We start from the raw sequence: 16,317 nt of genomic DNA on the forward strand, positions 1-16,317 counted from the left end.
GGCTATTCAAATGTTATTTTCAATGAAGGCTACCTACCTACCTCTATACATACAAAACACAACACATGCACACACACGCGCATAATGTATGCGTATGGGTTTGTAATTCTTGATCTCATGTTGACAAAGTCACATATAAGGGCCTACAGGGTGATTCAAAAGTGCCTTAACACCCTCTAGTATAAAAAGGAAAGGAGTTACACTGGGTACAATTGGTCATGATAGAAACAGGTTAGGCTTAGGGCGAACCACATTGGTGTGTTCCCCATGCGGAAGTCCGCCATATTGGTGGCCGCCATAATGAATTCAACTCAATTTTATAAAAAGGAAATGTTTGATGTATATATGACACTGTTTTCTCACACATGGAAAATGATACATTTGTTACAATCATTCAGACTTTTTCCTGCATTTCTCATGAAATTCTAGCCTGACTTGATTCTAGTCTGACTGCCACGTGGGAAACCCTTGCGCGGGGGGGGGGGGGGGTAAAGAAAGCTGCAGCGTGGTGATGATCACATCACCTCCAAGATGGTCGACATAGAAAATATGTGAGGTCCTACCCTAAATGTGCCTCCATGGTAAGGTGCCATGCACAGGATACTTTGGCTTTACCTGTATATATTGCATTCGTTTCTGTACCCTTGAGTAACTACGTTTATTTTTTACAAACAGATACGAACCCTCTGCTTTGTCAATGGCTGAGGGCCCCCTAAAGGCTTACTTGTCTCCATGGACGTCCGCAGGATTTTTTCCAGGGAGGGGCAAGGAAGGTATTTTTTTTTTTCCAGGGGAGTAAACAAGATTTATTTTCCCCAAAAATAGTGTTGTTCCCTAAAAAAAAAATTGCTTAAATTTGAATTTATGGTGTTCATACAATAATTAACACACATTATTGTGGCTAAAATGAAATTATATGTGCAAAATACATAATTTTTTGGTTGACTTTCCTTTTTCAGGGGGGCCCACAGCTCCCCTTCCGGACGCACATGCTTGTCTCCCCCCCGCACTGCAAGGTTTTGCAGGTTGTAGATTCGGCACTGCCCTAGAGGTTGCGAGACATGAAACAGAAGTTGTTTTTTTTGTAACTAATAATAATGATTCTTGACGATAAATGTGTGTGTATAAAACAAAGGCCCATATTTACTAGCTACGTAGAAAAGTATTATATAACGTAAAAAAAAAGTCTGTTATTAAAAACAACTATAAAAATGAAAGTACAGAGCGCGGAATTATTATGCATTATTCTTGACCGGATTCTCAACAATAGATCACTTAAATTGTGAAAATTGCAAGTGACGTAAAAAAGTGCTGTGCAAATTTTAAGGCTTTTTGAGTTCTGATATATTTTCTGTTGTTGACGATCGTCTTTTCAAAAGTCTTACTCTTACAGCACTGATTATTCAACTATCATGTTCAGACATCATTTCTGAGATTAAGATGATATTAAACTTGCAATTTAATGTAAAAGCAGCACATTCGGCATCAAATTCCCAATGTATTTAAATGGGAGAACAATTGCCGATCAGGGGTGCTGCCACCTACAATAGTTTGCTTTGACCAGGCTCATTGCATTTTTTGCAGCATAGTATACGAAACAAGTTAGGCCGGAAGGTAGTGTGAGGAAATTGTTTTACTTGCTCATATATTTTTCATGTTTTCTATTTTAGCGTTAATAATATATTTATGTGATGTCTTATTAAATACTTTATTTTTTATTTAACATTTGTTAATACATTTTCAAGTAATATTACGCCCGACCCTGTGGCCGAGTGGTTAGCACATCGCGCTGCGACGCCAAGGTCCCGGGTTTGAATCCCGGTCGGGCTTGGTTGTTTGTGAATGTCGATTCATCAATTTCATCATTTCATCACTCATCCCCATCTTCGCAAATTAGCCAAGAGGCACAAAACGCGAAGTAAAATAAATTAAATCAATCAATCAATCAATCAAGTAATATTACAACTTTTGTTTGTACTGTGTCCGGCAGACACTGCTTGCCCGTTTACGTAAGTGAAACTGAAAATATTTTTTTTACACCTGACCTTCTTTATCAAACATAGTCAAATATTGTGAAATGAGAAAATAGATAGAAACATATGAAGTCAAAAAGTATCATGTTCGCAGGAAGTATCATTTGGAGTATGTGACAAAAAATATAAGCAACAGTGTCTGATAGACATTGGTTTGCCCGGTTAAGGGCTAATATAAAATGATAAGCCGACCTCCCTGGCGGAATGATTAGCATAGCATGCTACGATGCCAGGAGTCCTCAGTTCGAACCCAGGCCTGGGCATTCTTTGTGAATGTCCCTTCATCAATTTCATCACCTATCCTCTTCTTTGCGAGTATCCAATTGTGGCAGAGTAGCGAAGTAAAATAGACCAAATCAATCAGTCAATATGAAGTCATAAAACATTTAATTCAGAACTTCAACCTATATCCACCTCCTGAATAAATAAATATAACCAAATGACTATGGACTCTGTCAGGGGTGCCCATCCCTCCTCCAAGGTAGAACATTCCCTCAGCCCCCTTTATGCTGAATTATATACTTCAATTATTTTGGTCAGACAAAATTTGCGGAATGATATAATACAGACATATTTAACAATATATGGTTACTTTAGGTATATATTAATTTGTATTTTCAATAAATTAAAAATACAAAACTTTGGTACTTACGTGAAATGATTCTGCAATGACGTTTCGGAAACAACGGTTTCCTTCTTCAGGTTCTTTTCTCGGCTATCTGAAATATACCATAGCCTCGCCAAATCGTGTCATTCGTCAGGAAAAAGGAAACTGTAGAAATTTAGTAAAGGTAAAATTTGGAAAACACTAATAAAACCGTTGTTACCACCATGCTCTCTATCATTTGTTAAAACTATCACTATAAAACCTTCGCACTAAAAGTCCTATGTACAACTAAAACTTTAAAAAAGAAGGGACGCCCTCTTATTACACTCTTCCCATGCGGCCTGCCAGTTTCTTCCTTGTCGTATGTATTTTTAATATGGTCTGATAAAGATAACAAAATGACCGTTTCCTTTTCCCTGACGAATGACACGATTTGACGAGGCTATGGTATATTTCAGATAGCCGAGAAAAGAACCTGAAGAAGGAAACAGTTGTTTCCGAAAAGACGTTGCACAGAATAGATACTCACTTCACGTAAGTAACAAAGTTTTGTATTTTTAATTTATTGAAAATACAAATTAATATACAGGGTGGCTCAATAAGTCACTTAACACCCTCAGTACAAGGCCACTGCGGCATGGAATTTGAAATTGGCGATGACCAATCGTTATCTGGCCAAGGGGGAACCACATTGACGCCACCCACACGGTCGGCGGCCATCTTGATGTCCGCCATCTTGAATTCAACTTCAGAATTTTAAATGGGAAGGGGGTCGTGCGACATATCAGAATGGGTTAGAATTTCACGAGAAATGCAATGGTGAGGGTTTTTTCGACGTATCTTTAACCAGTAAAAAGTTATGACTGAATTCTTGTACCAATTTGCTCCTTTTCGAGGTGTTAGAAAAATGCCTTAAAATTTGTTTAGCGCTTCGGTAATGCATCGAGATCAAAGTGACGTCTATGGAGAGATGTTCGCATGCCATTGCACATTATTTTAATCGGATACATCCATGAAGAGCTGTGCATTATGAATGGTTGTCGCGAACAATTTACAGTGTGATGCTTCCATTGAATTAAAAGTCCTTCACAGTGACAAGGCTAATGTTTATGTTCATAAGGAAGTTCATAAACAGAATATGTGACCCTTGTCATCTGATAACTCACTTTGGACAAAAACTGGTTCATAACGTTCCCATAAGTGTTCTGGTGTTCTTCCCTATTGAAAAAACTCTGTAAAAAGTACCTTCTTCCATAAGCAAGGATGAAAAAAACTGTTTATTTAGCAAATCCAAGTAGCCCTAAGCATTTAAGGTTCCGTTGATGGAAAATTGACTAACCAATCGTGTTCCACACAGCACGCCACACCATTAACTTACCAACACTAACCATTCAGCTTTGATCTGTCGAAAATGGGTTATCAGATAAAAATCATCCAATATTCTGTTTATGAACTTCCTTATGAACATAAACATTAGCCTTGTCACTGTGAAGGACTTTTAATTCAATGGAAGCGTCACACTGTAAATTGTTCGCGACAACCATTCATAATGCACAGCTCTTCATGGATGTATCCGATTAAAATAATGTGCAATGGCATGCGAACGTCTCTCCATAGACGTCACTTTGATCTCGATGCATTACCGAAGCGCTAAACAAATTTTAAGGCATTTTTCTAACACCTCAAAAAGGAGCAAATTGGTACAAGAATTCAGTCATAACTTTTTACTGGTCAAAGATACGTCGAAAAAACCTTCACCATTGCATTTCTCGTGAAATTCTAGCCCATTTTGATATGTCGCACGACCCCCTTCCCATTTAAAATTCTGAAGTTGAATTCAAGATGGCGGACATCAAGATGGCCGCCGACCGTGTGGGTGGCGTCAATGTGGTTCCCCCCTTGGCCTGATAATGATTGGTCATCACCATTTCCATGTTGCGCGCTGCAGTGGCCTTGTACTGGGGGTGTTAAGTGACTTATTGAGCCACCCTGTATATATAAAGTGAGTAAGTTGCACATATCCTGAATTATGAATACTTTAGGTATAGTTTACAATATGGACATTCACATGTATATTTGACATTGATTGAAATAACACTTTACGTAAATAATAACTTCTGACATTGCAAAGTTGTTGCAGCAAACTTATTGTTAATTTTGTCATTTTGCACCACTTTTAAAATATCGGACTCAAGGTGAATAATGTTTCTGCACTAATTTTCCCCTTCCAAAGCGATTCTAAGGGTATAAGAGGTGGTGTGTCATTTCAACCCCATCACCCACAGGCAGGTAGAAAAACTGTACATAATGACCATAACTAAAAAATCAATAACAAGTCAATCAAACGAAATGATCCCCCCATGTTGTTTGTGTGAAGATATATAGAATTGGTAGCTAAACTATACAATTTTGTCCCCCCAAAAAATTCACATGATGCAGGCACGTCATGAATCCCTCCTGTGGACACCCCTGGACTCTGTGGTTGAATTTTGCTTTCTGTGGTTGAATTTTGCTTTTATATTAAAAATGTAACCAAAAGAGAGATTTGTGGATATGTCACAGGCTATGTGCAGAAATAACATACTGTTGGCTGTTTATCATAATCTAATGATTCACCAGTTCTATGTCCAATCTAATCTTCTTCTCTTCCATTCCCTTATGCCGTTAAGCGTCGGGTACCTCGTTCTGTCCATCTCATCCACTCCGTCCGGTCTCGACTCATTCTTCTCATTTCGTTCTTAGTTTTTCCATATTTTAATCCTATCTTTTCTATTCTATCTTCCCATGTATTTCTTGGCCTGCCTCTTCCTACTCTACCCTCAACCCTCATCTCCATCACTTGCTTGGCTTTCCTATCTTCATTCAATCTATTTACATGTCCATACCACTTCAGCTGGCGTTCCTCTACTACTTCAGTCATTGTCTTCTTTTGTTTTACCTCTTCTCTTATTCTTTCATTTCTTATTCTGTCTCTTCGAGTTTTCCCCACTGTTCTTCTAAGATATTTCATCTCTATTGCTTGAAATTTACTTAGATGTTTATCTTGGAGTGCTAAGCTTTCTGTGCCATAGCCCATGATGGGAACTACAATTGAGTTGTAGAGTTGCATTTTTGTTTTTATATTGATCTCTCTTTTTCCCACTAAAGTATTACTCATTTGATAATATGCTGATGCTGCCTTCTTTGTCCTATTCATTATCTCTTGATCAATTTTCCCACTGCTACTTATGATAGTTCCTAAGTATTCATATGTTTCTACTTTCTCTAGTTGTTTCCCTTCGCATATTATATTCAGGGCTTCATTTTCCTTGTCCTCTTTAGTCACCCGCATGATCTTACTCTTTTCTATATTAATCTTCATGCCTTTCCTTTTAAGTTCTTCATACCATTCTTCCACTGCTTGCTGAAGTCTCTCAGGTGTATCTGATATCAGTACGATATCATCGGCATATAATAGTGCTTGGATATATACTGGCCTTAATCTCCACATACCTATCTTCGTTCTGTGTGTTCGTCGTTTGCATATTTTAGCAATTTCGTCTAAAAAGACGTTAAATAGGATTGGACTGAGGCTGTCTCCTTGTTTTATGCCTTTCTCAATGTCGAATTCACCTGAGTGTTCGCCATCTACTCTAATTGTTCCTACAGGATTATTATATACAATTTTTATTGCATTCAATAATCTTACTGGTACTTTCTTTGCCTCCAATGCTTCCCATACATATTGCCTAGGTACTGAATCAAAAGCAGCTTTTAGGTCTATAAAAGCTAGATATGTGTCCTTGTTCTTGGCAATTCTTTTTTCCATAATCGTTCTTATAGTATATATATGATCTTGTGTTTGCCTTTTAGGGCGAAATGCTGCCTGCTCCTCCTCCATATCTTCCTCCACCACTTTTCTGAGACGTCTTTCTAGTATCCTTGTGTATAATTTATAAGCGACTGACGAGAGGCATATTGCTCTGTAGTTATTACAGTCATAGCTACTGCCCTTCTTATGTAGTGGGATAATGATATTTTTCCTTCATTCATTTGGTATCTTGTTTTCCTTCCATATTCTTTGAAACATCTTGGTTAAATTCTTAACTACTTCCATACCTCCATATTTTATTAATTCTGGATTTATTCCATCTGATCCTGCTGCTTTTCCTGTCTTCATCAGTTCTATTGCTATTTGTATTTCATCTTCCTTTATTTCCCCTTCTATATCTGAGTCTTGTACCTCCATGTATGGTCCATATATCACCCCTACCTCCTCTGGGTTATTATTTTCTTTCTGGAATTTTTCACCATAGTGTTTCCGCCATACATCCAACACATCCTTTTTTTCTGTGATCAATTTATCTCCATCTTTAATGGTTCTTATTGTTTTTCCATATTTTCCTCTCAAGTTCTTTACAACTTTCCAAAATTGCCTTGTATTCTTTTGTCTAGCTTTTTCTTCAACCATATTTCCAAATTTTTCCCAGGATGTTATTTTAGCTTCCTTCACTATTTCCTTGACTTCATTTCTTTTTTCAATGTATTTCCTTCTATGTTCTTCTGTCTGAGACATAATATATTTTTTCCATGCTTCCTTTTTGTTTTTTACTTTTTGTTTCACTTCTTCATTCCACCAAGACGTTTTCTTTTTTCTTGTATCTACTATTTTCTTTCCGCATACTTCTTCTGCAGCTTTTATGAGTGCCTTTTTAATTCTCTTCCATATTTCTTCTATCTCCAGTTGTTCTACATCTGGTCCTTCTGTCAGTCTGGCTGTTACCTGTTCTTTATACTCTTCCTTCTTCTCTTTTTTCTGTAACTCATTTATCTTAATTGTTTGGTATTTTTTCATTCTGGGCTTTGGTGCCAATTTTATATCTAAAATTGGTTACCTGAGTTGCATATAATTTGCATGTTATATTAGCACATTATATCCAAACTAAAATTAAATTGTGGGTGGCATTCATAAATAGCAAGCATTTAACTCTCTTTGATTAGTTATTGATAGATCACCCCATCTCCCCTCCTTCACCCACCATGTGTAAATTGGACTTTAGAATTCCAAGAGTATTTAGAAGGGAAGAGCAATAAACTTGGAAATGTCGATCGATTGAACTTTCAGATGCCAAGCATAAACTTGTTGATAAGATATGTAGAAATTCATATCTATCAAGTCTTCTGAAATCTGACACGCAAATATGATGGTTTCGGTAAATTTCTCGTATCGGACAAACGGCTGAAATTTGCTAGTTCATTTAATTTGAATATTTGTACTTACGTATTCTGCATTGAGAAACATTGCTGAAGGTGCATTTCACTTATTTCACGGAAATAAGCTCTATTTGTGACATATAGAGTAAGTTTTATTCGTTTCTTTTTGCCTTCGGTAACACGCAAAATGGCGGTCACAGTTTCACTACCGTACTCGGCATGCAGTGTTTCCACCCCACTGCACCCAAAAATACCTACGTAGCCCCACAAACCATTGACACACAGCCCCACGAACCATTTCCGGTAAGGTTAGGTTAGGTAGGGTCACGTTTAGGTTACAATAGTTAAAAATTGGTTTAGAAAAAAAAATATGCGTAGCCCCACACACCATTCTCGCATAGCCCCACAAACCTTTGACCAGTGGTCAGAAGTAGCGAGCTACTTGTAGCGTCGCTACAGTAGCTAGCTACAAAATTTGTAGCTGTAGCTGTAGCGACGCTACATTTTGAAAATTGTAGTTGTAGCGGTAGCGAAGCTACAAAATTCCTGTAGTTGTAGCGAAAATTTCGCTATAGCTACTTTTTTCCTCGGCATTTTGAGGTGAATTTTGAATGTGGCAACAGCGTCAGAGAAAATCGACAATAACCCTTAATTTTGCAGGAGGTTCATAAAGACAGTCTATTACATGGACATACAGATTATCTAGATTGTAGATTATAGATATCAGCGTAATTTATTTAATTAGTATCTGAAGAATTCAGATATCCAGATAGCTAACTGACATATATGAATATATTCCTGCTAACAGCTACGTTTTTTTAGCTGCATCGCTATTTTGGGGAGAAACATGCCTCGTTTGCTGCACCACTGGGAAAAAGTGCCTCGTTTGCATCACCCCCGGAACAAATCCTGTGGATATTCATGGTGTACGAGACACCAAAATGTCATTAATTGCTGTGTAAGACACAACTTGCAGTGCAAAAACGAGCGATGGATTTTCCACTGCACTGACAAGGGATTAGTGCCAGCAATAAATGGCTCAGTACGTTAACAGCATTGATCATAGTCAGTATATAGGATCTCACCAGCAACAAATTATTGTTACAAGAATGATAGAGTTTCTGGAATCACAATTATTTTTGCGATAGTATTTGTTCACAAATTTTAAAATTACAATACATTTAGAACACTCAGGTTTACACGACAGTTTCCTCAATAATTTTATCATATTGCAAAAAGTATGTACGAGTTATTGACTTTCCTGCAGAAACGACAATTTTCTTTAGTTAATATACATAGTTTTCAAATTTATGTATTTCTCCTACTTTTGCGTCACTTTTCTGTAACTTTTGCTAATCATGACATCATCATCATCATCCTTTGCCGTTTCCTGCCTCTGGCTGGGTCGGCATAGAAGTCAAACCTCTCCATTTTTTCCTGGTCTTTCACCACTCCTCTCTTTCCAAGGTGTTCCAGTCTTGTCTCCTAACACTCTCCACTATTGCTCTTTCCACCAACATCTTGGTCTCCCGCTTGCCCTTATTCCCACTCCTTGTGCATTGTAAGATCTTACAATGCATCTTTCTGCATCCATCCTCTTCATGTGTCCGAATCATCTCATCTGTGCCTGATCTATTCTGTTATTTCGGCTAGTTGTGAGAACGAGGAAGAATGATGAATGATGAGCAGTGTGGGGAATGGAGGAGCAGAAGGATCTCATCCTCCCAACTTGGCGTCTTTCCTAGTTTTTGTTTTGAGTCCATTTTATGCATAGATAATCTGATCGAGACTGGATCCTAACCACTATGTGCTTCCGCTGGGTATCAAACCTGGGGCCCTTTTGTAGTCAAAGGGCTCCAGGTACTTTTCATTCAAAATGCTGACTTCATATCAGTCTATAAAAAAATATTTATTCTCAAGAAAAATATGTTGATGTGAACATAAATACGTAATCCTACCAAATTTTATTTGTGTATAGTTGTAATAATTAATTTGGGTAACACCCTAATTGCAATATTCATATATCAAATTTGAATTGATATGTCACTTGCATAGGTATGGTATTCTCAAAAACTATAGTAAAAATAAGTAAAGAAGTAACACTGCTATCAAAATTATCGAATGACTGGAATCATGATAATAAATAACAGAATCTATTTACCAATAGTAGGGGATTTTTTTAACACCCATATTGTTGTTTTTCATTTTTTTATGCAGAAGTAGCGCAAAAAGTAGCGAAGTAGCGAACAGGAGTAGCGTAGCGAGCTACTTTTAGATAAATGTAGCTGTAGCTGTAGCGAAGCTACATTTTGGAAGAGTAGCTGTAGCTGTAGCTGTAGCGAAGCTACATTTTGGAAGAGTAGCTGTAGCTGTAGCGAAGCTACTTTTAAGATGTAGCGTTCTGATCACTGCCTTTGACACATAGCCCCACAAACCATTGACACATAGCCCCACAAACCATTTGCGGAAATGTACCTTCTTCAGTTACAAAAACACGTGTTTGTAAACACTAACCGGGATTACGTCATCACACACAGGCTACATCCACCTGGAAGTAAATGGATGCAAGAGCTGTCGTGCATCGGTCACACATTTATATCGAAAAATAGATGATTTACCGGCAAAATTCAATGAACGATGCGAGAAAACACTTCCCCGAACTTCCACAAGTATAAAGAAACTGCATTCGGTAAGTAATTTCTCCTGTAAATGTGAAGAAATCTGTTTGTCCGATACGAGAAATTTACCATGGTTTCAATTGATTATCCCTGAAAATCTTAAAGATTTAGTGATGCACGTTAGTATCTAGCATTTAGGTAAAGAGACTAGATAGATGTGTCATTGCTGTGGACGCAGCACAGTTATGTTGGATGATGTCACATTAACAAAATTGTTTTCTGGAAGTAAAGCAGTTTATGAGCAGTGTGTCAGTGAAATACACAGAAAAATGTTTTTGTACATATGTGATAAATTTTTCAGCTCAAATTGGCTCAATTTTGTGTGTAGAACTTTGCCAGAACTGCTGGATTGTTGTAATATATTGCTGATATATGTGTTGTTATAAATCTACCTTTTTTTTAGCATGCGATGTTAGTAATGTTTTCTTTCCTTTTTTACAGGAGCCGTAGAAGCTTGAAATATCTTTGGCAGTGAAGTAACGGGTTGAACATAGAGTATGACAGCCCCAACTTGAGTTGGATTCCATGTGTCTTCAAAAAGATCCTGCCAGTGAAAAAGATCATTAATAGCCTTTCCTTTCAAAACTCATAGCTTCAGTTGAATCAGTTTGATCGCAAATAATGAAAGTTCTAAATTCCCGACAAAATACAGTAGATGAATGAAAGTTACTCTAGTGAAGTCTTCATCGATTTTTCATGTGTGTATGTATGTATTTTGTGTGTGTGTTTAAGTATGTAGTATGCCAGAGCATTGAAAACAAAAGACTTAGTTTGTATGTAATGAGTCAATTAATCATTTTTATGATAGACCCTAGTTTTTGAGGCAAAAGTCATAAAGAAAGATTTTTTTTCCAAACAAGAGTCTCCTGCATGTCTTTCCCTAGGCTTTTTTTCTGGAAACTTGTTGTCTTTATTGTGATTTCAGTAAACAAAACCTATACCTAGAATCTCAGGATCTCACTGAACACTTAGAACTAGGTCTATGTAAGCCTGCTAGTAAATCAAACCCATTTTCCTGAGAGCAATATTCCATTTATTTCATCATAATTCCATTGCAACGTTCACTCTGCACTGCAGTAGGTCGTTTCGGAGTTGTTTTCTTCATCAAAAGTTTTGTGCCAATTGGCTTCAGCTTCATACTTGAATGTGCCTCTGCTCACGTACGAAGATTCCAGACTGCATAGCATTGATGTCTTTCATTACATAAACACTGCCAGACATAAAGCAGAACATGAAGATTTCTTCTGATCAGTGAACGGATTCACACCCTGCGATCTCAGAGCTTGGCTGTCAGGAAGAATGGACAAGATAATGGAGTGAGGAATAAATTTGTGGAAGCTCAGTAAGCCAGTAAGTATATTGTATGGTGTTTCTTGTTGTGTACATCTTATTGTTACTGACCGAGACCTCTCTAGACTTCTTAAACCTGAAGGTTTATGGCTGCAGCAACAGAAGCCTTCCATCTGTCCCCACCTGTCCTTACCAATTTCCTTTAGCTCCATCTCAACGTTATGCCTCCATCTTTGTCTTGGCCTTCCTACAGGTCTCTTACCATCAGGTTCCCCAACAAGAATCCTGTAAACTCTTCTTTCCTCTCCCATTCGTGCCACATGGCCTGCCCACCTAAGTTTTCACTGACGTAGAGTGTAATGGATTCCATATTGTATGCAGCTGTCGTGACTGGCCTGAACCCAGGATTTTTTTGAGGGGGAACGTTCGAAAGTGTGGAACAAAGAGAAGCTCCAAAATGCTTTTGGAGTATTTGACGTGACCACTAATGCTATGGTAGTGTTGCAGCTAGACATACAATTATAGAGTTTCCATATTATGGTCTAAAGAAACTAAAAAAAAATCAACCGCCCCCGATGCGACACACAGGAACAAAGGTTGTAACATGGCATACAGTGTGGTTCTTATTGTTTACATTCAATTCTCAGAATTATTTGAATAGTATTGAATTCCACAAATTAACAATGCTTTCAAATTCCCTTTAATTTTCCTTTACCAGCACTATTGAATAGCCATGATAATTCTTTGTTTAGAAAATAATATAGTTATAAATTAAATGATACATACTAGCAATGATTTTTGTAATGAAGAACATGTCTGAATGTGAGTTAACAAAACGAAAATGGGACATTTTTGTATCACACCTAAAGCTCGAAAAAAGTCAAGACAGGGTTTACAAAGAGTGGACTGTCCTGACTAAATCAGTATGTCTGGTAACCTTGCATCAATGGTTATAAAACAAAAAATACCAAATATTGCAGACTGCAGGCTTCTGGAGCCTGACTCTCTCCATAAACAACCCATTCATTTATGCCAATCTTTAGTATGTTTTCATAGTATGTACAGTAAAATATTTTTTTTGTTTGAGGAAGCATGCTTCCCATGTTCTCTCCCCATGCTTGTGAACAGGCCTGTGTCACGAAATTTGACTTGGAACTGGAAATATTATTAATGGACAAGACTTCTCCCATCAAGCTCTTTAATGGTTTTGTCAAATATCTATGGCTAAGGGTACCATTCTAGACATTTTTGGAACATGCACGAACTTCTGACAGCAGCTGATGATCGTTGCACTTCCTGCACACACCAGTCCCCTCACATACCTCACAAAACAACTATACCCAAGTAATCAAAAGTGGTTGGCCAAATCTAAGAACATACTGTTTGGCAATGGTTATTTTGGCCATGCTATCAACATAGGGTCAAAAGGTGGTTTTTACATTGGGTCAATGAACTGATAACTACAGTAAGAATCACGAACCTTCCGACCTTCTGTAAACAACCGTCTCACTTCGAGTAACATATCACTCCGCGCCAGCTGTTCGTGAATGGTGCGGCCATCAGATGCTGCTCACTCGCAACCTTTAATTTTACGTAACATGGAAAAACGTATTCTTATTTTAACTGATAATCTACACATTTAAGTATAATAAATTTTCTACAAGTGATTAAATACGTGTTGTTGTTCAAGAATGAACATATTTTTCTACGCCAAAAGTTCAATTTAACTGACACTGGGTTAACTGATCCCCCTTCCCCCCCCCCTCCTCTCTCAGTATGACAGCGCCAAAGTTATACAAGAGAGAGAGAGAGAGAGAGAGAGATTCGTTTCACTAATTCAAGCCTTTTGGTTTTATTTCCACCAAATTATTGTCCAACATTGTTGACATGTGGAGTATTGTTTTCTCCTTTGTGCAACAAATATACCGCCAGTTTTAGCAGAAGCTAAACAAAGATAAGCCGGGGAATAAAAAGAGATTGTTTATGTTTCTCTCGGTTTCTCGTGCACTAGAAAACAAGAAGACGATAATAAGCACATTATTTACGCACGTCTCATGCAAGTAATGTATTTTCTTACCTTAATTCAGTACTTCCTTTTTGAACTTGAGGCATTTTCGGCGCTAGGCATCATCCTGTCAGAGTACGGTCTGTCAAATTTGCTTGCCAAAAAGGAACTCAACGTGGCACAAGAGGCGATTTAACATCGACCACACCGAAAACACAAAGACGAAGACACACAATTACACTTGGACACCAACTTCACTGCTTGCTCAGGATAGCACCGACACAACGTCACATAAACGTTAAGAACAACCTGCTTCTTGCCACTTTTCAAACAGCTGTATTTCCGAAAGACTGCTCTGAAAACACGGGAGACCTTCGTGCACGCATGGAAGTCGCCATGTTCGAAACTGGCGCTATTTTCTTGCTGTTCACGTGATCGATTGTAATTTATACAATAATCACGTATTATTATTATAAACAGAAACCTTTAATGAAAATATAATTTAAAATGTATAATCCAATGTAATTTACACGTTTTTCTTCCATTAGCGTACTTTCATAGAACGGACTACATGATGCGGAAGAAATCCGTTATTAGGCTGTTGCCAACCACAATACTTCTCACTAAGTCAAGTACAGAAACTGAAGTGGTACGTCGATTGTCGGCATATGATAGTATATATTCACATTGTCAGTGACGATCCTCCGGGATTGGGGAAGCAGGTGGGACGCAGGAGTCGATCTATAATACAGATTTGTTCACCATCCGGATGGTGACATCCTCACACTCCGGAATACTTTTGCAGGTGAAGGAGGGCAGGCCGTAGGGTGAGGGAGGTTGATTTAAAATGAACACCTCACAACAAGAGAGAAGAAAAATGTGACAATATTTAAAAATTCACCCCCAAATATGCATTTTATTTTATATGTAGCGTACAATAAAATGTGACTGCCTCAAAATATTTCTGTATTCTACAGTCTTCTTTCCCTACTTTTATGCTTCTCTAAGTTGCCGTTTTAGTTTCCCTTGGTGTCTTTGCTGCATAATTATTAATTTAGTCATATGTATTAACTTACTTTCATTATCTATAATAATAAATCATAAGACTTTCCAACATCAAGTAAATTTAATGAAGAAACCCCGGTTTCGAAACGTAATTTATCTCATATGTCACATTCTTCTAGCAAGGTTTTCATATTTATTTATTTATTTATTGCAATTTCCAGTACAGCAGAAGCCATTTTAAACCGGAAAGAAACAACAGTAAAACAGTACACTAGTGTTAAAATGAACACACGAAACAAGATAAAGTAAAATAAAATAAACGAGAGAAAATTAATCCTTTGGTACGGAACCGTCTTACTCCTGGGGGATAAGATGTAAATTTTGTATTTGATTTTAATTTAGCGTTGTTTTTCTTCCACTTTTGGCTAATCCCGACGATGAGATGATCGTCAGATGAAATGGATGAAGGGACACTCACAAATAACACCCATGCTGGGATTCGAGCCAGGGAACTTCGGTGATGAGTCAAAGTCGGCCACCAGGCAAGATGTACATTTTTAAATTTATTTTTTTAACATACATTCAATAACTTTCAACAGGTCACCACTCAGTGATACACTGCTTATTCCGCATCTGTTGACAAATGGAATGTTTTTACACCTTGTAGGCTATGTGGATTATTTTTCTTTCGTAAGTTTGCAACACTGTTAGGGTACACGTGCTTTTGTTTACAGAAGGTCTTAAGTTCTATGATTCTCACTTTAAAGTATAAATAGGCTTGTGTTGTGATGTATAATTTATTGTGAAGCCAAATATAAACTTTAGTACATCCATGGCAGCTCACAAAGGACTGGTGAGTGACTCGAAGTTACAAGTAGCTTCAACTTTCATTAACAAAATATTATATTTTCAGTATGTGCTATGGCTGACATGTTTGTAAAGAAACACTATCAGGGTTCATACATTTTACTCTACAATTTCCAGCATACTCTTGAAAGTTTTCTTAACAGGAGAAAATAGTTTTTAAAACTGATTTTGACTCACTTTTCCATGCTTGGGAGAGCATTAGCAACAACTGTTGGCACAATGCAAGACCAACTTCAATTTGCCAACCAAGGTAAACCAACCTTTCTCACATAAAATACCTAGTTAGCCCAATTGTTCTGGTTACTTGGGTAACTGCTCCCATTAACCCTGGTGGTATTCATACTATGGGATAGAAATTTTTTTATGGCTGATGCTAGGAGATGAATTTCCTGGCAGTGCCTGGTGCAAAAATATGCAGGAAGTTGAAGGTTTCCAATGAATGAAATGATTAATCTTACAATGCTTTCCTCCTGCTAATAGTCAGTGGCGGACCCTGGCAGTATTAGCAGTGCATTTTCTTTTTATACAAGTTATTTTGCACCTCTTTTCTACATCTTACGTTAATCATGATGATGAAGATGAATGATGATCTGGTGAAATAGATGATGAGACAAACTCAATGAAACATGCATCCTTACC

At 37.5% G+C, this 16,317-nt stretch overlaps 2 protein-coding genes across 3 annotated transcripts in view; one reads left to right on the forward strand and one right to left on the reverse strand.

Moving 5' to 3' along the window:
* The window catches only part of LOC145986659 (uncharacterized), a 507,557-nt gene that overhangs the window by 486,285 nt on the left and 4,955 nt on the right, over window positions 1-16,317 (forward strand). For both annotated transcript variants that reach the window (XM_083120938.1, XM_083120939.1), the window contains exon 5: window positions 10,953-11,861. The gene's annotated coding sequence lies outside the window, so the exon portion shown is untranslated. The remainder of the gene's footprint in view (window positions 1-10,952; window positions 11,862-16,317) is intronic.
* Window positions 6,665-7,090, reverse strand: LOC145987031 (uncharacterized). The gene has a single exon (XM_083121491.1). The coding sequence runs from the start codon at window positions 7,088-7,090 to the stop codon at window positions 6,665-6,667; it is 426 nt and encodes a 141-aa protein (XP_082977617.1).

The sequence above is a fragment of the Lepisma saccharinum genome, chromosome 4, assembly GCF_977018435.1.
Source record: "Lepisma saccharinum chromosome 4, izLepSacc3.1, whole genome shotgun sequence".
Taxonomy (NCBI): Eukaryota; Metazoa; Arthropoda; class Insecta; order Zygentoma; family Lepismatidae; genus Lepisma; species Lepisma saccharinum.